Raw genomic sequence first — 26,877 nt, forward strand, 5'->3', positions numbered from 1 at the left:
CTCATGTTGCATCTCCCTCATCATCATTAAATATAGGTTCAACGGCATCATCAACAAGCTCCTTGCCATTTACTTCGTCCATAAGAGTCACAGACACATCTACCTTTTTCTTTGGACTTAGTCATTATTAGGAATAAATATTAAAATTGATAGAAATTGCATGTGGACTTAGTCATTGCATAGTGCATAAAAGAGAATTTTTTATTTAAAAAAAAATTTTAATTTAAAATTTAAAAAAAAAAAAAAAAAAAAAAAAAAAAAAGAAGAAGAAGAAGATAAAATAAGATTACATTTATTACCTAAAAAAATCTATTGAAATTCAAAGTCACTAATACTTTGATAATTGGTATTTAGGTACCCACAAATTTAAAAGAGTCTAGATTAATAGCATTGGATATGCCTACACATCACACTTAATAGAAGACTTCATGTCACAGTATTCCTATTTTTTAATTTCATTTTAATTTTGTTAGTCTTCTATTTTATAAATTTCAAGAGATTTAGGGTTTTAGAATTAAAGAAGTTTGACTTTGGTTAACCTCATAAAATTTTTCCACATTAGCTTTTAATGCCTCACAATTTAATACATCATTATTCTAGCGTATACTTTTCATAGATTTTTAAATTCTATTCTATATTGAAATATTTTATTAGAATCTTGCCACATTATACTATCTTTAAATTGTAGAATAGATAGTTCCATGTAAAAAAATAAATGAGAAGAACATATATGTGTGTGTGCGTTTTATCTCTCGAAAGAGGATAAAGGAAGATTTTCATTTATTACCTAAAAATATGTTGAACTTCAAAGTCACTAACTTTTTGATTTTGATAGGTAATAAGGAAATATTATTAAAAAGTACTCCCTCTGTCCCAGTTTGTTTGTCCTCTATTTCATTTTGGGATGTCCCAAAATATTGTCTTGTTTCTAAAAGTAAAAGTTATTAATTTACTAATGTTCCTATTATACCCCTACTTTATTTTCAAAACTATTTGAAAAGAAAACTAACAAATATTTAAAAAATCAATCTAATTAGGGCACCTTTTTAGTTGCCTTATTAAGAATAACTCTTTAAAATGGTAGTTTTGTAAACTTATACATTTTTATAAGGAAGACAAGACAATAAATTATATTCCCTTAAAAAGTTTGACTTTTCAAACAGGACAAACAAATTGGAATGAAGGGAGTAAAATATGAAAAGATACACAAAGTTCACGATAGTGAATAAAGAACAAATATAAACAAAGAAGAACAAAAAAAAAAACATTAAACTATTCTAAGAGACTGAAGAGAATCAATAAGAGTAGAACAATCCAAGAGACCCCAACACCATGACCAATCAAAGAGAGTCCGTTGACACAAATCTAACAACTGAGCCAGAGATTTTTCAGTATCCTCAAAAGAATGCCGATCACGTTCAATCCAAACAGTCCACATCAAACAGCCTGGAACCAAATTCCAAATATCGGAATTATGTTTCCCAAGCCAATGATGCCAACAAAATAATAAGTCTACAACAGAACCTAGCATGACCCAATCAATCCTAAACAATTGAAACATATATGTCCATAGAGAATGAGCTGACGGGCAAAAAATTAGCAGGTGATTCACAGATTCCTCATTACAACAGCACATACAACAACGATTTGTTAAAGGGTGACCACGAAACATAAGATTATCCAAAGTAAAAATCTAACCATGAACTGCTGTTCACATAAAGAAAGCCACCCTTTTAGGAACCTTTACTTTCCAAATGCCCTTCCAAGGGAAAATAGGAGTACCATCTCGAATCTTATGATAAAAAGATCGAGGGTCAAACTTCCCACTTCCATTGAGGCTTCAACAAAGACTTTAACAAAGACTGTCACAACCACCTCCCCTAGGAATCCGAGATTGGATCAAGTGAAGAAAGAAGCCGCTAACTCTTCCAGTCATTGAATTTCCTATAAAATCTTGAGTTCCACACTCTATCATTTCCACCCACTAGAGGACTTAGAACATCAAAAATACAAACTTCCTTATTGGCTGAACACACAAATAACTGAGGATAAAGAATTATAAGAGACTTATCCCCAATCCACTGATCATGTCAAAAAGGAATATGCGAACCATCACCCACCACAAAAGACAAGCTTAGAAAAGTCTCCCAACCTTCACTTATGCTTCGCCATAAACCACACCCATGAGCCCTTCTACAAACTCTAGTACTCCACCCCCTTTTCCCCTCCCCATATTTCATGGCAATGACCTTCCGCGACAGATGGGTAGTTTCATGGTCATACTTCCAAAGCCATTTCCCTAATAAAGCCTAATTAAAAGACACCAATTTTCGAATTCCCAAACCACCCGGCTTAAGCGGTAAGCAGACCTTTTCCCAAGCCACCAAGGGATATTTGAAACACTCCTTTGAGGAATCCCACAAAAAATTCTTTTGAATACATTCTAATCTAATAGTCATGGCTTTAGGAACAATAAATAGAGAAAGATAATAAGTCAGTAGACTTGAAAGGGTACCTTCCAACAAAGTGAGCCTGCTACCCTTAGACAAATAAAGATGCTTCCAACTCAAAAGCTTCTTCTCCATGCTCTCCAAAATAGGGTTCCAAATAAAGGTTATCTTACACGAAGTACCCAATGGCATTCCCAAGTAATTCATAGGCAAATTGCCCACCCTGCATTGAAGAATATTAGTCAAAGTTTGAATGTTACTCACCTCCCCAATAGGGGCAATTTCACTTTTCCCCACATTCACCTTCAAACCGGTAAAGGCTTAAAAACAAGTCAAAGCCAACCTAATAGAGAGCAACTACTCCCTAGAAGCATCACATAAAAGAATGGTATCATTAGCAAAGTCGCTAACTTGGATAACTGTTACATAAGTTACCCACAAATTTATGAGTCTAGATTAATCACATTATTGTGGATTTCAATTAGCTTAACAGGTAAAAAAATTTATTCGAACCCCGCCAAAATTGAAAACCAATTGATGTTTTAGTCTAATGATAATGAGTAATTATTAAGATGTGAACGTTATAAGTTGAAATGCTATGAAATCATCTCTGTTAATTTAATTTTAATTTTCTTTAGGCTTTTAATTTAGTTTATTATTTTTAAGAGTCTTATAGGGTATGAATGATTAAATTAAATTTCTTGTAGGATACCTTGTAATTAGGTTCAAACTTAAAAATTTATTACTTAGGATTGAATAGGCTATAAAACAAAACAAAAAATCCAACAGATTCTTACAAAATGATTTGCACGCCAAAAATCAGTCGCATGAGAAGATCTAGAGTCTTGCTATAATCCTTTGCGTCTTTGGCTAACTCACAACAAATTTCATACTAACATCTTCCCACAGTGCCTTAAGAAGTGGAAATGGCCCATACAACCCAGTATTTTGGCAAATGCTCTTGGCAATGGACAAGTTTGAAAAATCTCTACATGTTGCATAACATCTCACTCCAATTTTTCCATTTGAAATTTTCTTTGAAAAGAGTAATTTTCTTATCCCATCAAATTTGACTAGAAAGTCCACGCACTTTCATGAGGTTCAATAATAATGGTGTTCCTCAAAGAATTTTGTGGAACAAATAACTGATTTCACTTTGATAAGGACCCTTTGAGCACTCTTCCCATACCTTGGTATAGTAGGCATCCTCTTGGTACATCTTCAAAATTTCTTCTAATGAAATTTTGAAGATGTACAAAAGTATGAGCCACTTGATTTTGAACACTTGTCTCATGCTTGAGGGTAAAAGAGAAAGATTACAAAAACTCACTCCACTTGATGTGTTGACTATTGTGATATTGTTGGGTATGTACTTCAAAGTTTCATGATCTGAAGGTTAAAATATATAATACATGATGAATTCTTAGGAAGAATATAGTGACTCCAATAACTCAAAGTAATAGAATTTTTTGTGGCAGATTGAGAAGTTCTTTCGAGATTCACTCAAATTTTCACTAAAAAAGGAGAGATAGGCTTGCCTTATTGGCTAAGTACTATACCAATGCCCATATTAGAAGCATAACAATTAATCTTGAATACCTAATCAAAATTTGGTAAAGAAAGAAAAGAGTTTCAGTCATTTCTTTTTAATGAGTTCAAAACTTGGTGATAGCGGAAATGGTTTAATTCTTTACTTATAATCCCAAATAAAATGATGTAAGACTATGAAAACTTCAATGTAATGGAGTAACTTTGGCTTAGTTAAGCTTGTGATTGTCTTAATCTTACTTGGATCCATTTTTATCCCTTTGCTAGAAACGACATAGTCCAAAAAAAACAAGGCCATTGATAAGGAAATGGCTCTTGTTCAAGTTGGCGAGCAACTTTTTCTCTCTTGAAATTTCAATTACTTTTTGAATATGCTCCAAGTATTGTACCATATGCTTACACCAAAATATACACCAACAAGACTCCTAATAAAAGATACTAGCCTCTAAACATGCGCTTAGATGCTCTTCTATTTTTTTTTTTTATTACTATATTTTTCAATCACAAAAAAACCTAGAGGCCTAATAAGAAAATAAGGATGATAGGGCAAAGTATTTTTCTATTTTAGTGATTGAAGGAATATGGATTGTTGTAGCAAATTAAATATCTAAATAGAGAGTATTCCTATTTTATAGGCAATGTTTTAGTGAGAGTCAGAAATGTATTTTTACCAAATTATCCTTTAATTTTGTCTCTATTTAAATTTAGAAATGTAGGGGTATTTTTGAACCAAACGAAATGTCCATCCCAAATAAAGAAAGTCGTTTAAATAGTAATATAGATAAACACATTATTCATAAGATGCATAAAAGCACTAAGTACATTAGAAAGATCGAAAGGCATAACTATCCATTCATAATAACCATCTCTTATCTTAAAGGTGGTTTTATCTATTTAAAAAAAGATAGTGGCTCCACGAAGTTAGTTAAGAAGGTCAACAAGACGGAGAATCAGGAAGCAGTACTTGATGGTAATCTTATTAACCACTCTACTATCAATACACATTTTCCATATTTCGTCTTTATTTAACACAACCTTTTAGCCAAAAACTCATGATTTCCTACACCAAGCTTTTAACCAAACTCCTTCCTTGCCATCAGGAAGCAATACTTGATGGTAATCTTATTAACCACTCTACCATCAATACACATTTGCCATATTTCATCTTTATTTAACACGAGCTTTTAGCCAAAAACTCATTATTTCCTACACCAAGCTATTAGCCAAAAACTCTTTCCTTGCCATTTTACACGAATTAGGAAGAAAATTGATTTCATTAGGCCAGTAAGTTTTGTTGCACTATATATATTGTACATGGGGTTGAGTTATGGAAGTTAGTGAATATGCTTTGGTGGTAATGAAAGGAGACATTTTTTCTCAAGAATTTGTACCAGTTGATTGGTAAGACTGTTAAAGGCACATGGTGGAGCAAAAGGTAGAGACATGCCTTTGGTCAAAATGCCAGAGAAAAGATATTTATGGATGAAGAGAGTAAGATATGTAGAGAATGTGGTTGACATGGTTATAAAGCTAAGTGAGAATTTCAATCATTGCTCGATCTCAATTGATTGCATCATTTATTGAGAACGTGGTGGAGCACCCTTACAACTTTGATCCAAATAGAGTAGCCAAATCAGTATTACTAAGAGACCTTACTAGCTAGACGTGGAACTTTGTTGAGTTCAGCTCATAAGAGGAAAAGTTTGGAGGTTTTTTTTGTTGATTTTGAAATCCACATTGCTTAGAGAATAACAAACGCAAGAATTCGTATCATGAGTGTTAGTCCCACATTGATAAGAAAATAGGTGGTCATTATAAATAGGGTGGTGGTTTAACTAGTTTGGTTTATGAGATAGTAAGAAGCTAGGAAGCACAGATATGGACATAGGTACGGGTACATATATAGTGACATGAGCAATTTTTAAAAAATTATAACATAAAACGACCGATATGACACCGATATGACACGAGTACGACACAGATACGATACAAGTGCAGCACCCTAAATGAAATGTCCATTACTTCCTAAGTTAGAAGACAAAGTTTTGTATGGTATATATGTTAGTGTATGAGCACTTATGGATATATCGGGTTAGGGTTAGTTTATGTCTATAAAATCTTGCAAGTGATTAAAATCCTTATCATTTGATAGTGGATTTTGATTTTATTGTTTTACATGCTTTTCACAACATAACTTCAACTACTATAATTCTAATGTAATGGGATGTCCTTGTAATTAGCACATATTGAGGACCATTTCATAAGGGTTTACAGCACAATTGGAACAATTAATTAGCATTTTAGATCAATTTCTAGTTTCAATCTTAGAGATTTAACTCCAATGTTGGATTTTTGGCTAAAAGTCACATTGCAAAGATTAAAGACAGCAAAAAATTAGATATTAAAAGGGCATGCTCTCATATGGCCGCCCAGTTTAACAGTATGACCTTGCTAGATCCCCTAATAGGTTTCTATGCTAAAATCCCAAATGGCTAAGAAACACTAGGAAACCTTTTGAAACACTCTACACCATTAAACAACTTCCCACTGTGTGAGTTAAAATGATATAATAGTTGTTGGAAATCAATATATATCTTACACAAATCATACTCAGGAAGAACAATCAAGACGTGCTTCTATGTTATAAGAACAAGCGCTCTCTTTGAATTTTAAATTAGGGCTATTGGAAAACTTATCTGCAGTAAATCTCAAAATAAAATAGAATCTCTAGCACCTCTTGATCTTGAGAATTCCATACTCTTCACTTCAATAACCACAAGAATCTCAAGAGATTGGGCTCTCTTCCTTGTCAAAAACCCTAGTCGTGTGCCTTGAGGAAGAAAGAACTTTTCTTCTCTTCCTTGTAGTGTAGGTGTGTAGATCCCTTAGAGGGGAGCTAGAGAATAAGGACAAAATTTAGTTACAAAATTGATTTTAGCCTTAACCTACAACTTTACTCAATATCTTTTTATTGGAGATGACAAATCCACCATTGGATTACATCTTATTCTTATATCCATCATGTTTGCAAAATTTCAAGAAAATTAAAAATCAATACCTATGTCATCAATAAATTGTTTAAATTGCAAGTTTTTGTAATTTAAAATTATGCATAAAATATAAACTTATAGATTATATAATAAATAATATCTAACTGACACAAAATTTAACAATTGTATTAAGAGCATAAAGAACATACAATTCAACAGTTAGATTTTCAAAATATGTAGTAGTGTTTATTTTATTGAGTAAGCTTGTAATCTTAAGCTACAACTAATTTTGTAGTTAAATTTTATCCAGAGAACAATTCTCTTTTCTCTTAAATGTGTAGTGCAATAGCAGTCTAGGGCTTTCTAACTTAAAGAAATTCCTTTTATTCTTTTGGGCAAATGACAATTTACCTATCTATGATTTAATTGAAATTTAAGTTATCTACCTATGGTTTGAAATTTGACACTTTACTTATCTGAGGTTAGCTCAGTTAAAATTCTATAACTCATCTCTGTTAAGAATAGGGCTAAATATATAATTTTGTTCAACTTTTATATCTCTCTCTTCCCAAAACAAAAAACACATACAAAAACAAGATCAAAAAGGGAGGGTTTTGTAAAAATTAAGAACCATCATAGTTCTTTGCTACTTTTATGTAGCTGTTGCTACTTGCTATACTAATGGACCTGCTAGATGTCTTGTGCTACCATCAAATGAGAAGAGCAGGTAGTGTACAGTGGTAATTGGCCAATTAAATTTCTTCAAAATTCTTACTCTTCAACTTCTTCAAAGCCCAAGCTAACTCAAGAATCCAGTCTCCAATCTTCTTTTTTAATAAGGCATCTTCTCAGCACCCCTTCGCAAATTCTTCCAGAGAAAGAACACTTGAAAAATATATGATCCCTTGATTTCAGCTTGCTTCTACAAAATGAACAAGCAAATCACCTTGATATCCCAGATTTTTTTTTTTTAATCAAAATTTGATTCAACAAATCGATATTTAGCAAGTTTAATCATCAGTCTTGATGATATGCATAAAAACATTTTACAAATAAGAAAAGAAAACAATGGAAGAATATTTTTGCAATGCTAGTTTATGGTCTAATTGCAGTAATATGTTTTCTTTAATGTTTTATTTTCCCATTATTATACTCACTGTTTTTGTACTTGACTTTAAAAAGTAGTTTGCATAAATGGTTTGTCTTCTGCTACATCCTCCCCCCCCCCCCCCCCTCTTCCTTTTCTGGCAGGACAATTGTGCTATACTATTAGGAGCTTTGAGTGAGGAATTTCTGCACAGAATGCTGTTGTCTTTGCATGAGAAATAGTTCTAAATATTAATTTTTACAAAACCCTCCCTTTTTGATATTGTTTTGTCTTGTTTTTGTATGTGTTTTTTGTTTTGGGAAGAGAGAGACATAAAAGTAGAGCAAAATTACATATTTAGCTATATTTTTATTAGAGATGGGTTACAAAACTCTAATTGAGCTAACCTCAGGTGGGTAAAATGTCAAATTTCAAACCAGACAACTTAAATTACAATCAAACCACAAGTGGATAAATTGTAATTTGCCCTATTCTTTTTGATAGGTTTAAGTAATCCCTGTTGTTTTTGGATTAACTATTGGGCCAACCCAATTAGGTTTTAGTCGTGTAGCTTGAATTGGAACCAAAGGTAAAATAAAAACTCAAACTCCAATGGGCCTTCAGCCTCCTATTAACTCTTTTTTTTTTTTTTATGTGACTCTTGATAAGCCCAAAGTTATCATTAACCATAATTTATTACACTAAAAATTCATGGTTGCACTCTAGGTTTTTATTAAATCAAAAATTTATCCCAAAAATCTATTGTATTAGCATTTGACCCCTCTATGAAATCATCCATAGTGAAAAAAATTAAATAGTTACTATTACTTTGTAAATCACTACATCTTAAATCCTTAAGTCCACAGTTTCATTCTTTTTATTATTCTTATAGTTATGAAATTTAATTTCACAAAATATAAATTTTAACAACTCTTTACTAAAGTGGTCAAGCCCAACACTCTAAATAACCAATTCTCATTAAACCTATCTCAAGGGGAATGTTTTGTGTCTCTAAGAAAGATAATGGATCTCATCTTACGAAGGTGTGCTCCCATAACACTACATGCGATTGTCCAACGTACTAAGGTTTTGACCATACAAGATCTCACTCTGATGTACATTAAGCAAAGCACATTTCATGTTTGAGTTTACCATCTTCTCAAGATTGAGAATCAATACAAATAACAGTCGTGAGATTTATTTGTTTAGATGTAAGTTTTTGGATGTTGGTAGAACAATAAATTTTACAATGGTCTAGTTTAGTGTATCCCACACACTTGAGATATATAAATGAGGGCTTGTTTTGGGACAACCCTTAGGTCAATAATTTATGATTTTGCATTTAACTCGATTTCAACATTTTTTTGTAAAATTATGTATTTTGCTACCTAATCTTGTAATTAATACAAATTAGAGTTTCAGATTTTTCCTAATCGTCCTAGGGCTTTACTTTGTCAATATTTATACGTTTTGTAGCCTCCAAAGGCAAAGCAATTTATTATCAATAAAAATTCAAACTTTATCTGCTTCTTTCTCTGGTGGATTCCGAGAAATTATCACCTTATGGATTCAAGAAAACCCCTCGCGGATTCAAGGTTTACTACCAAAAACTAATAGTTTAGTTTCTGTTCTATCAAAGAGAGGATCATGTACATGTTTTCTTCAAACTTCCGTAACATCAGCTTCCTCAGACTCTCTTTTTAGTTCTTTGTGGAGCAAGAGCACCTAAAGAAGATGTGACCATATGAAGTAAATGAAGCGAGCTTGGCCTAATTCTTGAAAAACGTCTTCAACTTGCTGTGTCATGAATGCTTTCGTATTCTTTGCTTTTAGGCTCGTGTGATGTTTTAGGCTAGACATGATCCAATAGCTATCAACTGATATGATGTTCCAAAAGTGCTAGAATTGTCTCATTTGTGCTAAAGATTGCATGAATTGATCTATACTTTGTAGACTTAATTTCTTGAATTGTTGAGTTTGCAATGCATACATTGAGGAATGCTTTTGGCACAATGGTATAAAAATAATCATACGTTGATACCTACTAGCATATTAGGTCCACCTTGGCCTGATAGCATTTCTGGAACAATGACTTTGATTTCAGTCTAATTAAGTCACTAGGTTCTTTACATGGAAATTTAGTGCCATGAAATGGTTAAATATTTTTTGTTATTGCAAATTTTCCAGTTTTCTTTCACTCTACCATTCTTTCTTGGTTACCAAGTAATTTCATTTTCTTGATGAAATTCCTATATGTTAGGTATAGCCCTTTCCTCCTTGGTTGGACAGTGTGGTTGAATGTCTCTCTCCCCAAAGATTAAACGCCTCATAAGCCAACCATTCCAAGCCCTTCCTCAAAGATTGCAATTTTAGAGACTTTTAAAGGAAAAGTTTTAGGATATGGATGAAGCATGTATTTATGAGGAGAGTACATAACCAAATGCTTTAAAATGAGGTTGCTGAAGCAGTGGACAAGTCACGATCTCAGAGAATATATGGTAATGTAGCTGTGTATGTTCGAAACATGATCTAAGAGTGGTTTGTGGTCCCCCTAACAATCTTTCCCTCACAATGACACTCCTGTGACTCGAACCCATGACCTTGGCTCTGATACCATTTGTCAGGCTGTAAGCTGTGTTATTCCACCTCAAAACCAATTGATGATAAAGAAGACACACTCAAATCTTTTATGACATTCGATATCACACCACGCGGGCCTGTTTTTAGAGTGGTTGTAGGGAGTCAAATTGTGGCCCCCCAACAATATATGGTATAGTTTAGCCATTTGACATACAGTACCTTAAATGAACTAAAATTACAAGTTAAAATGATGCAATACCACAAACTGTCAAATGGGAGTGTGCCCCAAGTTTCACATCATCTTAAGTTGAGAACACTAAAGGTAACACAGAATTTTACCAATCTAACAAGCATCACTGGTAGGAAAATGGGCACTTCAAGAGGGGGAGGGGGTGGTGTGGAAACAAACACAAACCATTTTCGTTTATCTTTTGAGATAGTCTTTTTTTTTTTTTTTTTTTTTTTGGAAAAAGCATTGAAATAAGGATGACTGAAATGTCAATCGCAAGGATTTGAAATAATGCCACCTTTATGTGTGACTAAATTAGATAATTTCTAGTCATGGAATTATCCTCAATTGAACCTTAAGGGGTTATTCTGTCTGAATGTTGTCCTTGATTAAGGACAGTGTAATTAGCCTTGCTTAGATGGTACGGTTTCTAATGTTTAGGTTTTGTGTAAATAAAAGATAAAAACACTTTTGGATAATGAATTTAACAATCTTTACATAATAAGGATCATGACAATTGTACGATCTTCTCCATAATAATTGTGCTTTTTACAGTGCATTAGTGTCACTTATAAACTTTTCTTTAATTGTAATTGTTAAGCATGATTGCTATACACCAAATAAAGCACTTTCAAAAGGAAGTTCAATGTAGTTAATGATAAAAATTTTAGCAAAACTTGAATATCAAGAAGCACATACCTGGATGTCTACGGTTTCCTAGGGTTTCATGATGAACTATCATGGAAAACTAATATCACGAGTTTTGTGAAGCCTGTCTTTGAACTTTGGAGAATCTTTTCAATAACATTTAACACTGCAGTATCCAGAGGACAGCCCTAACACATGGAGAATTTGGTGCATCATTGTTGGGATCCAAAACAAAAAGGTCCTAGAAGATCATTGACACAAGCAAAAAGCCACATGAAACGGAATAAGTCTATATCAAGAAAATATCCTTTGAATCCACAAGGCATTCCCTAAATCCACAAGAAGATTTCTTGGATTCCACTAGGAAGAAAAAGGAGAAACTTATTTGAGAGTCTATAGATCAAAATCCGAATTCTCAGAAGCTACAACCACAATGTATATAGTAAAGAAAATTCTAAGTGGCTAGGAGTTCCTTAAGAAACCCTAATTCATGTAAAGTACAATTAGGCTAGAAAATAAGAAAAACTGTAAAGAGAAGAAGATAAAATTGGGAAAAGTACAAACATAAATCCTATGGACTCTAGGAAACATCCTAGAACTAATGATACATGAATGAAAATCATTTATCCCACTCTGAGTGTTTCATTTTATTTTCACCAACTACAGTATGTCATGTATATGACATTTTTTTTTTCCTATTTTAAACTTTGGTTATTATATTAGGAAAGAAAGAAGGGATGTGTAGCTAGCTAGCTTCAATTGATAGACCATAAAGTGTAGCACTCCATGTGAGACAAAGAATTTGTATTCATAAGACTTTATTCTAACTTTTAACTTAAAAAATAAAATAAAATAAAATAAAAATGATGTAAATTAAGAGGAGAGAAAATCAACACATACAATTTAAATGTTTCGGCGATGTACCTATGTCCATAAGAAAGAATGGCTAATAATCTAGTCAAGGAGAAAATAGGTTTACAACAGTATGTTTATATAATAACTCTACCAAATACAAATTTCTTAAAATGTCCCTACACCGCTTTGCTCTTTTCTGCTGCACTCCACTCTGCTGCGCCCATAAGGCCCCCAACTCAATGGCCTAGTAACAAATATGAGCCAACTCCATTAAAAATTTACCATAAATATCAAATTTAACCAAAAAGATGTCTAAACAAATGAATTTGTAGGAAAAGCAACATGGGTCATGGCCAAAGTTGATAAGTTTAGATCCTTATGACGATTCCCTTCAAGTGACCAAATTTCACTTGATCCTATGACTAGCTCTGATATTTTTTACTAGTGCTTTTCGAACTTCTTACAAGTTGACTTATAATGGTCTCTCTTTTTAAAGAAAAGCCTATATTGTACGAGACTCCAATTAAGTAGTTAATATAACATATAGGAACACCACTTGACCCAAAAGGCTTAATCCTATGAATTTGGGTTTAGTTATGTTATATTAACCACTCCTTTTAATATGGGACTTCACTCACACATGTTTTTCCAACAATCTCCCTCTCACGTGTAAGTCTCTACCTCTTCATTTCCTTTGACCAAGTTTCCCTTGCTCCCCCCTTCCCTTATGAGGCTTTTTTCCATCACCCGAACATCACCCATGGGAACCATGTGTCAAATCCACACACTAATCCATGGAAACCAGCCCACACATTCACATCCATAGGAACCACATGTCTCACCGTGATCTAGCACCATTTGCTCTATTCCCACCATGGAAAGGACCCTAAACACCTCGCTTCTTTCGCCACATACCACTTGAACTCTAATACCACTTTTTAGAGAGATAACACTCTAGGAAAACTCCAATTGAGCAGTTAATATAACATATAAGAACACCACTTGACCTAAAAGGTTTAAAAGCCTATGAGTTTGGGCTTAACTATATTATATTAACAACTCCCTCTTGAAATTCTTATTAAATGTGGTATTTCACTCACATGTGTATTCCCAATAGTATTTACTTTGAGATTTAGCCTGCAGGAATGCTCTATGGGCCTGGTTTCCAACTCATCAAACAGTGTGTAATTTGTAATTTTTTTTCGGATGCCATTGCTGTATGTTTTGTATATTGTTTTCAGATGACATTGTTGTATGTTTTGTATATATTGTAACACTTTAATACAATAACACCAAATCTAAAATTTTAAGTCATTATTTTTTATGTTTGCAAACTTAGATGTTTAAAAAATAAGTGAGAAGTTAATCCATCAATTGTGTCAATCAATGTAAATAGTTTGAGGGTTCATTTAGATGTTCACATTGCATAGTTTGCCTATAGTTTGACCAAATTAGAAGTTTATATATAGTTTGTGTCTTTGTGTCAATCAATATAAATATCAATTGTGCTTCACATTTTGATTGAGTACACAGTTGGCCTGGACCCAACAGCAGATATGCCAATATGAGATATTTAGTTCTTCAATCACCAGCTCAAACTTTTCTTTGCATAGATTTGAGTCAGAAATAGACAAGTAGTAGTTTGAATGTTCATCAGCACTATCATCTTATGAGAGAGAGAGAGAGAGAGAGAGAGAGAAGAACTAAATGTGCTATCTTTTTGTTGTTTGAAGCATGCAGCAGCTAATCGAAAAGCATAAGCTGCATCCAGATAACCTTGGTAAAATGGACCTACCGTGTCTTGAGCTGCAGGTAAGATGTTTTGAATTTTTTTAGTTGGTGAATAATGTCCTTTTTGGAGTTAGATAGAACTGATCATGATAATGCCATCATGTTCTCAAGATATCTAAAAGAATAAACTAGTTTAAAGGTACAGATATTTCAAACTTTTTATTATTATTAAACACAGTGATCTTTGGCCCACATTTACTCCATCTCATATTAATCTAATGCTATTTAGACTTACAACTACAAACGCATGATGCAACAATATCAATTCCCTCTTTTAAAGATTTTATATTATCAAACAATTGGAGATTTAAAATTCTCCAAATCATTGATCTACATATAACAAAGTTATTTCTAGTGTTTTGTCATCTTAACATTAATGTAGGTAATTCTATCATTGTCATAAGGAATCATGACTTTGGATTATTTGTAAATCCATTTTCTCATGAAATTTTCATGAAAACTGTGAAACTTACATTTTATTGAAAATCATACCACTAAAAAAAAATATATATATATATATATATATTAAATAAAAAGGCTAGGCATGATTTTTGGAACAACTTAGAAGACTATTTGTAGCAATCCCAGAATGGCAGAATGATGACACTAGCATTTAGGGCAGCCCTACAAATTTCTTATTGAAGGCAGGAAATGCTTACATATTTTAGAACCATTTTTATATTAAAAGTGCTTGGTAACACATCACATCACAAAAATATTCATGAACGGCAATTCTTTATGTTAGCTTGAGCACAATACCTGCACCATATTGCGCAAGGAAATTGAGGAGCAGACACATGAACTGAGGTATCATAATTAATATTGCTATTAACTTGTTATTGTAAATACCACACTAAATTAATGTTGAGAAATGTTTACACCTAACAGGAAGATTAAGGGAGAAGAGCTCCATGGAATGGATATAGAAGAATTACATAAACTAGAGAAAGATCTTGAAGTAGGCCTGAGCCGTGTTATAGAAACAAAGGCACGTCTCTCTCTTTTATCTCTGTTTACCGGCATTATTATGGAGTGTTGAAATTTATGTACTTTCTCTTAATATAAGAAACCTTTTTTGGTCTTTCAGGGTGAAAAATTTCTGGAAGAGATCACTGCCCTTCAGCAAAAGGTCATGTTCCAAACCTTAAATTTTTGCATGACATTTCATACAATTACTATAATTTTTGCAAGACATTTCCAAACCATAATCAATGATATCGTGATAAATTATCAAAATAGTAATTGAAAGAAGAAATAATAAGAACTTGAGAGAGAGAGAGAGAGAGAACACAAGGAATTCAGGTGGTTTGGTCTTAGTGGTCTACATCAACAACAGAAAATCATAAACAACTACTGAGAAGTATTTTATTGTTGGCTTTATTCAGTGACAAAAGTTGTTTGTAATTTACTTTTAATGTTTAATGTATTTTTCCTGGACTTTATTGTATTTTGGATAGATGTACTTAAGCCTCTCCCTCAACATCAAAAGACTACATCAACCAGAGATCTCACAACCTGGAGGTGACCTAAGTGGCCCGCGTGCTCCATGTGTTAGGTGGTCTTGATGAGAGTGCAAGCGTGTAATTCGCGACCTCCACACAACCTTAGGGGGCAACATGGTCGCGAGCTGCGTGACCTATGTACTCTACATCCTGGACAACACCTGTCTAATGCCTTTCTGCTAGCACACACCACATGGTTGTGAGGCATGGCAAGAGGCTTCAAATAAGGTTTATACAAACCCTCAAAACCATAAGAGAGAAATCTAAGAGAAGCCAGTCCTAGCATATGAAAAGAGAGATCTTTTTTGCTTTGAGAAAACCAATTCAACCTCTCTTTTCCATCTCCTTCATTGTATTGATTGAAATATTGTGAACACCTTCCTCGCCCATAAACATAGACCTTATGAGTGAGAGAATGGCTATAGAAACTTGAGAAGCCACATTCAAATCCAATCTTCATTGGTGGTGTTTCCATTGGTGCTTCAATGGAGGGTCTCCGATAAGCTAGGAAGAGAAAGGACTCATAGAAATCGGTTATTAGCTGGAGCTTAGAGAGCTCAAGTACAGGTAGGCTTTTGGGCTTGGAGGGTTTGTAGTGTCCTAATGTACTGCAACTATCTTGCCTAATGAAGATTTCCGACAGATAGTCGGGGGAAAGGTTTTTACGCCCAAGGCTCGGGTTTTCCTCTTCCTAAACACTTCTTTGTGTTTAGTGTGGTTTGCTTGCTTTCCTCTTTACTTCCTTTGCTTTACTATATTGTCATGCTTTGTGTAGTGTAGTTTAGTTTGTATGGAAATTGGTTAAGCCATTTACAGTTGGACTATATTGTTTAGTTTATTAGTGTTAAAATCAACTTAGCCGTAAAAGCATGTTTTAAGGGTTCTAAATACTTGCTAGGGTTAATAAGTATATTTAAACTACATATGTACTCACTTTTTTTTTTTATTTGATAATTCGATAAACAACATATTTAGTATTGAGTTAAGTTTATTAGTGTACATACTGAAGGAAATATGTAGTAGACAAAATCTATGTTATGCTAGGATTAGAGTAACATAGTTAGGACTATGTGTACAATTAGGACTACGATAATATAATAAGCTTACCCTAAAAACATATCTTTAGAAAATGTGAGTAAATAGTTGTAAATTATAAGTTTTTTGTAGAACAAACTATTTATTATACAAAATGAATAATGCTAATGCAAGTTGGTGCAAATTCATAAAAATTGTGGTGACAAGTCTTGGAATTGTAAAACTTTGTCAGCCTTTTGCCAAGGTCTTTGTATGTGCACTGGTTAGCTCAATGTGTAGAGAAAGGAATGCAAGTTGGAGCAAATTCACGTAAATTCAAAACTGAATGTTATATTGTTTATTCTATCACAAGACCTAAACTGATTTCGTCTCACCCAAAAAAGGGTATCAATACAACATACTAAATTATATATTCTATTGCAGGAAGCCCAACTCATGGAAGAAAACCAACGACTAAAACAGGTAATAGGTCTCATTTTTTTTCTTTCTTCTGTTCTTTTCTCTTCATATATCTCTGTTAATTAAAAAAAATTATCTTCCACAGATGCAGAATCTTTTTAGTGTTCAAACACATGTACTTGAACAAGGTCAGTCATCTGAGTCAATCACCAATGTTTGTAGTATATCTGATCCTCCTCAAGACAATGACAGCTCAGAGACTTCTCTCAAGCTAGGGTAAGTTTGTAAAATTCCATTAATTTAAATTGTTTTTTCTTCTATTTTTCTTTTTTTACTTTTGGGTTTTCTGGATGAAGTATGAAATATGATTAAGGATTCAATGATTCAATCCAAGGATATTTAATTCAAATATCAATATTTAGGAGCCTATTTTCTAAAGCATATAGTTGCAGTTTCAATTGAGGAACTTGACTAAACAGATAAATCTGTCCCGAGGCTTAATTATTTCCCTGGATTTAGCATTACAATATGTCTTCTATTCTTCAATCTAAAGTTAATTTTGCTTTTCTAGTACTAAAAGGTAAGTTTGGTGGTGAAATTAAGGGTTGCAACCACAGGTGATGTCACTTTCAACTCATTATTGAGTAATTTGTCTGTTAGTGAAGCAATTATGGACTGCATGCCAGGAAATGCAAGCTTCTACTATAGAGAAACTATTTGCCTTAGTGCATCTTTCTATGTCTTGCAGGCTACCTTTCCCTAACCAAATTTGAAGTGTAGAGAAGATCAAGAAGCATATATGAATACCCTTTTCTCAAGTTCAAGAAAAAGGCCATGTTTAAGTAAATACAAATGCTAGCTCATAATTGTAATTAAGTTTCTGTAAGACCAGTTTCTCAAAAAAAAAAAAAAAAGAAGTTTCTATAAGACCAATTTGTTTCCACCAGTTGATTCAACTAGAGTCTGCATATACATATGGTGGGTTCTGGGTGCTTAATAATGCGTATGGGTCAATTTGTGCCAATCGAAAATAAAGTTAAAGGAGTTGGAAAGGTTGTGTGTAGGGTTGAGACTGATCTTGGCAAGACACACCATTAATAATTTGCATAGGATGAACTGGATGAAGCAAACCTCTCACATTTCTAGGAAACATATTGTTTGTTTGTTTAGACCCCTTAAAGTAGATTGTTTAACCTAATATATTAGCCAAGTGATTACTTAGGTTAATTATGAGATCTAGGTTAAACAGAGAAAGATCATATCATGCAAACAATAGAAAGTAAAGAACACACTGATATGATCACCCAGAAAAACCAATTAAACGGACTGTTTCAAGATAAAAACTTAGGGAGGATTTGACCTAACTATCTTCAAGGTAAAACAAATCCATTAAAAGAGAATTGAAATTTTTACAAAAAATTTAATCCTAAATCTATTGCTACCTCCAGTAATAACTTACTAACACGATCACGTGCAAGCTCTAAATCCATGAACTCTTTTTCTCTTAGATTTGCAGAACACAGACTCCCACATTTGTGACTTTGAGATCCCATTCAAAGGTTTCAGATCACACTTGTTGATCTTGCAGCAACTAGATTCCACCAACACTTGATTGTAAATCTTGTTCTAGTAGACACTTGTAGAGTTAAAAAGTACAGAACTTCTCAAATCTCACAAGAATAACTCACAAATCTTCCAAGAGTCTTCAAAACGTAGTTAGGTTAGGGTTTTCCTTTTATACTTAGGAGTGTTGGACTGAAAACCTAAACGTTTTCATGGGCTTAGGCCTGATTTAAAATTCTGCAGAAATTTTTTTTCTGCGATTTTCAATCGATCGAGCTTCACTAAAAAACACTTCTTTTTTCTGCAACTTGAATATTCTTAAGACTTGACTTGAAACACTTTGAGCAATGTCTAATACCTATTCTAGACATGTTTTTGTTCTTGATTTGCCAACATATACAAACTGAGACTCTAAACATTTAATCATAAATCTTTAGAACCTAACACATATATAAAGGAAGACAAACTCAGATGGTTGAAGATCTGCAAAAGTATTAGTAATTCCAGTAATTTCTTCCAAACATCGACAGCATGGTAATCCTTGAAACACCCAAATATATATATAGACTTTGACAACTGTTCTTGTGTATGTAGGGTTTGCTCCATTTAATTAGTTGCTTAAGATGCATAATCAGTACTGACAATACATGGATTTTAGGAATAATGCAACACTGTCAGTGGGCAAAATAGGTTTTTGCTACCATAATCATCTGTTTATATATATGTTGGGGGGAAAAAAGCTCCAGTCCTTGATGACAATTCAGGTCCTGAAATTGAGTCGCAATTTTGCAATAGGTTTGTTTATCTTTGTGTGATTGCCTTTGAAGTATTATGTGTCCGCCTTCACATTTCTTTATCAAGAATATTGCTTTTGAGTACACTAGTTTTAAGTTCTAAATATGTTAAATGTATAATTTCAAGTTAATCTTGCCCCTTGCAGTAAGGCTTTTTTGTGCTCTATGATTTTGGAATGCAAATTCTTGCACCAAATTGAGAAAAGTAATATCATAATTCATAATATAATTTGCTCCCACTGATTTTTTTTTTTCTCCTCTATATTGAATATTTCTAGGTGACATTGTTCTATTTCATAGTCTTCCTTGACCCATAAAATGCAAGCAACATCTTGTCAATCACCGCCAAAGACAGCTCAAGATTGGCACTTCACAAGTTTCTGCCATATTTCACCATTGCTTCTCTTGGCTGGCAATTGTTAAGCACACATCATATGTATGTAATTTGGTACTAACCAATTACCACCAAGCAAAAACTCACCAAAATGTTCGTTTAACATGTCATAGTTAGTTAAGAGACTCAGAAATCAAATATTTGTATTTTTTGTGCTAACAAGACTGTCCAAAACTCTTTTAAGTAATTAACTATTCGTCATGTGTTATAAATCATCAACCGCATTTTTAGCCCCTTTTTCTCACTTTACTAAAAATAGCAACCCAAGCGTGAACCATGAAGGGTTTTCAGTTTTCACTAGTAGTTACTTTTGAACGAGAAAAGGCTAATTAACACTTCTTGAAAATAATGATATTACATAAGGATTAGGGCACAATTGCCACATCTCTGGTTCTTCAAATTCTGAATGTGATTCTATAAAGTTCTATTATTTAACACAAACAGGAAAACATAATATGGATCAGGTTTAGCAATATCAAAGCTAGAACTAGCTAAGCTAGAGCAGCTATAAGAGTCTCATGAGTTTATTAATTCTTTGAGTTTCTAGAGAAGTGATATTTTGCTTAGTGTTTTAATGCTAATAGGTTTACCACTGGAAATCACACCAAACATATTTATTTTTGTCATAAAATGGAATCATAAACATATTAAACTTGCTGAAGTTAATTACATTTTAACACTTCTATTTTGGTCTAGTTTGATTTGTTAATCATATGGTACATGATGTCACATTTTTCAATATATTTTTTTGGACAAAGTTTAGCTACAAAATTGATTGTAGCCTAAAACTACAACTTTACTCAATATCTTTTTATTGGAGGTAAATTTTGACAAATCTACCATTGGGTTACATCTTCTTCTTATATTCTCTATACTTGTAAAATTTCTAGAAAATTAAATATCAATAACTATGTCATCAATAAATTGTTTAAATTGCAAGTTTTTGTAGTTTAAAATTATGCATAAAATATAAGCATATAGATCACATAGTAAATAATATCATATTGACACAAAATTTGACATGTGTATTAAAAGTGTAAAAAATAAGTAATTCAATGATTAGAATTCCAAAATATGTAATAATATTTATTTTATTAAGTAGGGTTGTAGCCTTAGACTACAACTAATTTTGTAACTAAACTCTATCCTTTTTTTTAAATCCAAATTATTAAAATTGATATATGTAAATCATGTACTGTATTACAATTTGCATTAATTAAACTCATGAACTAGAAACAAATAAAACTACTTCAAACACCTAGCTTCTTAGCTCGAGTGGGTACCCCTATTTACTATTACAAAAGATCTAAACATCAAATTAATTAGTAGAATGTGACCTTTTATAAAACAATTTGAACTTGATCTAAAACACACTTGAATAAAATAAAAGTTTCCGAATATTCAATATTTCACTTAAAGCTGAATTAATCAAAGTAGGTATTAACCTTAAAAGATCTTTATAATAAATAAATAAAATAAAATAAAAAATCACCTAGACTCTAAAATCAATTAATATAGAAATTATACTCTTAGTAGAACAGGTGACAAGAGAGCTTGGGCCAGTTTAACCCAAATTAAACTTAGGCCATACTTCCACTCCAGGCATATGGATGAATATATGTGGAGCATTTAGCTTGAGCTAAGACTGGACCATTTTTGTTCCTTCTTCTCATCAAATTACCCTATTCAGTATAGGAAAAATAATAATAATTGGACCATTTTTCTATATGGGAAAAAAGGCGCAAAAAGTCTGGACCATTTTTGTGGTTCGTTTTTATATTTAAGATATGAGCCCAGAAATCCAGCCCCTTGATCTCTTCTTGACAAAGTTTAGATGTTGACCCTTCTTTATAAAAAATTTTAAAAAGAAGAAGTAGTGGTAGTTTTGATGTTGACCTCCCCACTTGTCCCCAACCTTTTATCACTGGAACTAAATATAATACTTTTATTAATTTGATTCAAATATTATATAGGGTAAATTCCAAAAACCTACCCTGAGGTTTGGGGTATTACCAAATACATCCAAAGGTTTTAGAAAATGACCAATTTGGTCCGTAGTCACTAACACTGTTTGGGAACTGTTTATTATTATTTTTTTTTTTTTTTCATTTTCTTCTTCTCTCCCTTCACGCCAGAAATTTTTTTTTTTCTGTCTCTAACCTCCAGCTCTCTCTCTCGTCTCTAAAACTCTCATGGCCAACACAGACCCACACGCTACTAGACCTTTGTTCTCAGTGGATCCTTCATCTTCTCATCCTCCATACTGCCGATCTAGGTTTCACACGTCGTCTAGGACCCTATAGTTTATAGATCGAAGAGTGGGTTGGGGTTTTGAGGGAATGAGAATCGGATAGGGAGTAGATGTTTGTTGGTCTCAGGTTTTAGAGAGAAAAGTGACATGAGGGATGAGAGACCATCTTTGTGGTGGTGTTGGCTGAGGTTCACCGTGGAGGAGCATGGAGGCTCTACTCCGTTTAGATCGGTAAGATCGAAGAGAGAAAAGAGTGATTTTCAGTGAGGAGAGTTGATGGGTGAGGAGGCTTAGACTTAGGCTAATCGGAGATAGAGTCATGGAGGCTCGGCCATGGTTGGTGTTTGGTTTCTGGAGAAAGCTCGAGAACGGAAAGACAGAAAGAAGGGAGAGCTCCGATCTGAGGGATAGAGAGAGAAGAGCACGGTGATAGTAGGGCGACGAGCAGAACCACTACCTGTGGTGGCAGTGATGTTCGAAGATGGAGTTATCGAGTGGTCGGCCATAAGAGTTGCAGAGATTAGAGAGAAAGAGAGCTGGAGGTTAGAGACAGAAAAAAAAAATTTCGGGCGTGAAAGGAGAGAAGAAGAAAATGAAAAAAAAAATAAAAAAATAATAATAATAGACGGTTCCCAAACGATGTTAGTGACTACAGACCAAATTGGTCATTTTTTAAAACCTTTGGATGTATTTGGTAATACCCCAAACCTCAGGATAGGTTTTTGGAATTTACCCTATTATATATTATGATGCGAGAGCGGTCAATTGCCTCCAGAGCTTCCCAACTTTTTTTTGTTATGATAGTACTGAAACATTTAAGAAGACCTCTGCAGATATAGGCTTTATCAAGCATTTTGTAAAAATGCATAATGAGAAAGTGGAGTTTTCAAAAAATGCATAATGAAAAAGTGTATTTTCAAAAAGTTGAGTGTTTGGTAAAAACTACTAAAAAGTGCATTTTGAAAAAGCTGAGTGTTTGGCTAGCACTTATAAAAATGGCAGTTTGAGGGATATATTACCAAAAAAGACAATGTATATATAAGAGCATCTCCAGCAAGTTAGACAAATTTTTGTACTGTTTGGACAATCAACAGTGACATTTATCTTTTGCCTACCCACTTTTTTAATTTTTATTTTGTAATCAAATTTATTCTTTTTTAATATTTATTTTTTCTTTTTCTATTCATTCTCAACAATTATATTTTTCAACAAAAAGTGTTACATCCACAATATTTTTTGCAATACTTTCACAATAATCATAACAAAATCTTATATAGAAAGTTGTTATTAGTTCTAATTTGAAACCACCACTGAAATTATATTTTTACTCACCAATATTAGCTAATTACTTAAAATTTATTGTGAAAATATTGTGGTAATATTTTTAAATTGTGATTTCTAATTCTTTGCTTTTCTTTCATCCATACGTTTCCTTTTTCTTTTTTTCTTTTTTTTTTTCTATTGCATTTTGTCCACCACACACGATACCATTGTCCATTAGTACATCCTCTCCATTTTCTTTTTCTTTACTTCCACTTTCCAGAAGCTCCCTCATTCCTTCTTCTTCTTCTTTTTTTCCTTTACTTCCACTTGATTCCAGAAGCTCTCCGGCTCTCTCATTTTCTTCTCTCTCTTTTTTTTTTTTTTTTCTTTTCCTACTTGATTCCATAAATTCTCTAGCTCTCTCTGTGATACTTGATTCCATAATCTTGCTTGCCTTTTTGGTGTCATTATCTTCAAAGTTCAAACACACACAGACATGCATGGAGAGAGGAGAAATAGTATTTGCTCCACCACACCGCCACCACTGCTCCTCCTCCTCACTACGGAGTGCATGCAACCAGGGGTCATATTGGCTTCTTTTTCTTTTTTTTTCTTGACCATTTCTTGTTGTTCTAATTTTTTTTTCCTGTTCTTGATCTGCTGTTGTTGTTGTTTTGATTTTAGATTTATTGTTTAAATTATATCAGTTTTATGAGAGCAAGAATTTTTTTGCTTTTATTGTTGTGGTTTAATTAATTTTAAGATTATGTTTTTGAGTTTGTATTTTGATTATGCTTGAGATGGGAGGCGTGAGAGGAGCTTCGTGCAAAGGGAGAGCAGAGAGATGAGATGAGGGGCGTGAGGCTTTAGGCGTGAGAGAACTGGAATTTTTATGGGTATTTTCGTAATTCACCATCAGCCCAACGGTAACAGTTCAAACGCGCATGCGCGTTTTGATTTATGAACCTCCTGCGGTCCATAAATATTGCGCATTTTGAACGCATTTTTTGCCTGGGCCCAAAACGCAACTTTTATCAAAAAGTTGCATTTTGGGCTGAGTCAAACACAATTTTTCTTCAGCTTTTTGTAATATGGGCGTTTTCAGCTCCTAAAAGTGCAAACAAACACACACTTACACGGGTATATTGGGCTTTTGCCTTTATTTCAAAAAAATAACAGTAATATGTTTTTGTTTTGAAAATACTTAAGGGCCTGTTTGGTACATGTATTTAAAAACTGAAAATTATTGTTTAAAAACTTTTGTGGAAATACGTGTGGGTAAAAAAGTGTATAGAAATACGTGAAATGTTGTTTAAAAACTGAAAATTGTTGTTTGGAAACACTCACCAAACACCCCTTAGGTTCGTGTTTCTAGTTTTGAAATTTGATTTAACAAAATCGAGTTTGGTATAAAATTTGATATTCTCAAAATTGAGTTATATGTAAATTTTTAATTGAAATTCAACTTTAGTAAAGTCAAGTTTCATTTAAATTTTTTTAAAAAAATTAAGTGACAAAATATGCATAGAACTCGATATTGCTAATGTCGAGTTCCACTTATAACTCGATTTTGTTAAAATCAAGTTTCAAAACAAGGATACAAACCTAAATAATTTCAAAACAGAAATATATTGCTGTTATTTTTACTAAAGAAAGGCAAAAGCCCAATATCCCCAGCATTACACACTTAAACGTAAGAGCAATGAATTTACTTTAGTAAAAAATAATAAAAATTGAGAGTTACAATATTTTCGCAATAATTTCACAATAAAATTTAAGTACGTGTTAGCAGCAAATAAAAACAAGTATTTTTTTTTTTTTGAATAAAACACGTAATATCAATAATAGGCTTAGACTAAAACAAATGGTAATTTGTTACATAGCCTTTGTTGTAAAATTATTGTGAAACTATTTTATCTATAATATTAATATTACAAAATTATTTACTTGTCACACGTCATTTTCGCTGCTCTCATGGTCCTGACAAGTATTGAAATAATGGGTCCCACTTTATAATAATCATACTTTTTGTTGAATAAGAAACCGTATAAAAAAATAAAATAAAATAAAAACTACAACTATTAAGTATAAGACACTAAACACAGATTCGTAGACTCCCCTAAATTTTTCTTCCATCTTCAGATCTTACAACTTTACAACTTCTTCATAGGTCTGTATAGTTTCATAGTTTTTTTTATAAAACCAAAGTTTAACTACTAAAAAAAAGTTTTTCTTAAACCAAAAAATAATAATTTAAGAAAGGTTGAAATTTAACTATGAATTTGATTAATTTTTTTATATATATGAAATATATATTTATAAATTGATTGAGATTATGGAGAAGCCTTACCATAATTTGAGTTTAAATTGAATTCTAAGTATAAAAATAAATAAATTAAATTGTACATGTATTTTAGTTTATGTATGAAAACTATATTACTATATAATTGTTTATTTAGTTTGTTATTAATATCAACTAATATTTTTCATATTCATTTTACTTTCAGTTTTACCTTTTGATCTTGCCCTCTTATGTCGAAATCCTGACTCCGTCATTTGCTTGGGGTCATAACAATTCAATGTACCAACCCATTGAATTATTTCCTTGGAAATGTTTTCCTAAACAATTTGGTTGCATTGTTTCTGTTTGCATTTTTGTGACTGTAATCGATATTAGTAGCGTTGTGCGGCTATGTGATTAGAAATTTTGTGATGAATGTGTTTGACAAAATGTAATGGGTGGACTGTTGACATGGCAAAAATGGCCCATTAGCATTAATTTTTGAAATATTTAGCAACAGAGCACTGTTTCGGAAATAATTAGGGAAATACCACTTTTTCCGAAAACGCCGCTATAGGGCCCGAAAACGTCACTATAGGGCTTAAAAAACGCCACTATAGGGCCCCTTGAAACTGTTATGGGACTTACAAAAAAATTTTGCAGGAAAACGCCGCTATAGGGCCCAAAAACGTCACTATAGGGCTTAAAAACGCCACTATAGGGCCCCTTGAAACTGTTATGGGACTTACAAAAAAAATTTTGCAGGAAAACGCCGCTGTAGGGCCCAAAAACGTCACTATAGGGCTTAAAAACGCCACTATAGGGCCCCTTGAACCTGTTATGGGACTTATAAAAATTTTTTCAGGAAAACGCCGCTATAGGCCCGAAAAAGTGGTAGATTGCTATATAGTTCGGAAACAGTGTTTCTGAGCAAATTATTTCCAAAATTGATGGTAATGGGCCATTTTTGCCCTGTTGACATGGCTTACACTATTTGCCTGTGCGGCCCATTAAATCCATGAAGAAGAATGGAATGCGAAGACAAATTCATTTTGTTCCTTAGGTGGGTTGGACTGCCTTTTTTTTTTTTTTTCAAAAATGGCCCAATGCAAAGCTGTATACCTACTTGCAGGTTCTAAAATTTTTTACCATGAATAGAGCTAAAAAACGTTACTAATCTCAATCACATGTCCAAAAATCAATTGGAAATATGTTTC

At 32.9% G+C, this 26,877-nt stretch overlaps 1 protein-coding gene across 2 annotated transcripts in view; it reads left to right on the forward strand.

Annotated features, from left to right (window-relative positions):
* Positions 1-20,162, forward strand: part of LOC115968218 (MADS-box protein JOINTLESS-like) — a 70,435-nt gene extending 50,273 nt beyond the window's left edge. Inside the window, exons 2-8 of one of the 2 annotated variants that reach the window (XM_031087536.1) lie at positions 14,121-14,199; positions 14,924-14,985; positions 15,067-15,166; positions 15,266-15,307; positions 17,139-17,177; positions 17,260-17,390; positions 17,863-18,235. In XM_031087536.1, coding sequence (XP_030943396.1) covers positions 14,121-14,199; positions 14,924-14,985; positions 15,067-15,166; positions 15,266-15,307; positions 17,139-17,177; positions 17,260-17,390; positions 17,863-17,887 — 478 coding nt within the window. In that variant the 3' untranslated portion in view covers positions 17,888-18,235. Of the gene's footprint in view, positions 1-14,120; positions 14,200-14,923; positions 14,986-15,066; positions 15,167-15,265; positions 15,308-17,138; positions 17,178-17,259; positions 17,391-17,862; positions 18,236-19,749 lie in introns of those variants that run through there. The other variant, XM_031087537.1, reaches the window with a different exon arrangement.
* Positions 20,163-26,877: the final 6,715 nt, after the last annotated feature.

This window comes from Quercus lobata, chromosome 11 (assembly GCF_001633185.2).
Source record: "Quercus lobata isolate SW786 chromosome 11, ValleyOak3.0 Primary Assembly, whole genome shotgun sequence".
In the NCBI taxonomy this organism is placed as follows: Eukaryota; Viridiplantae; Streptophyta; class Magnoliopsida; order Fagales; family Fagaceae; genus Quercus; species Quercus lobata.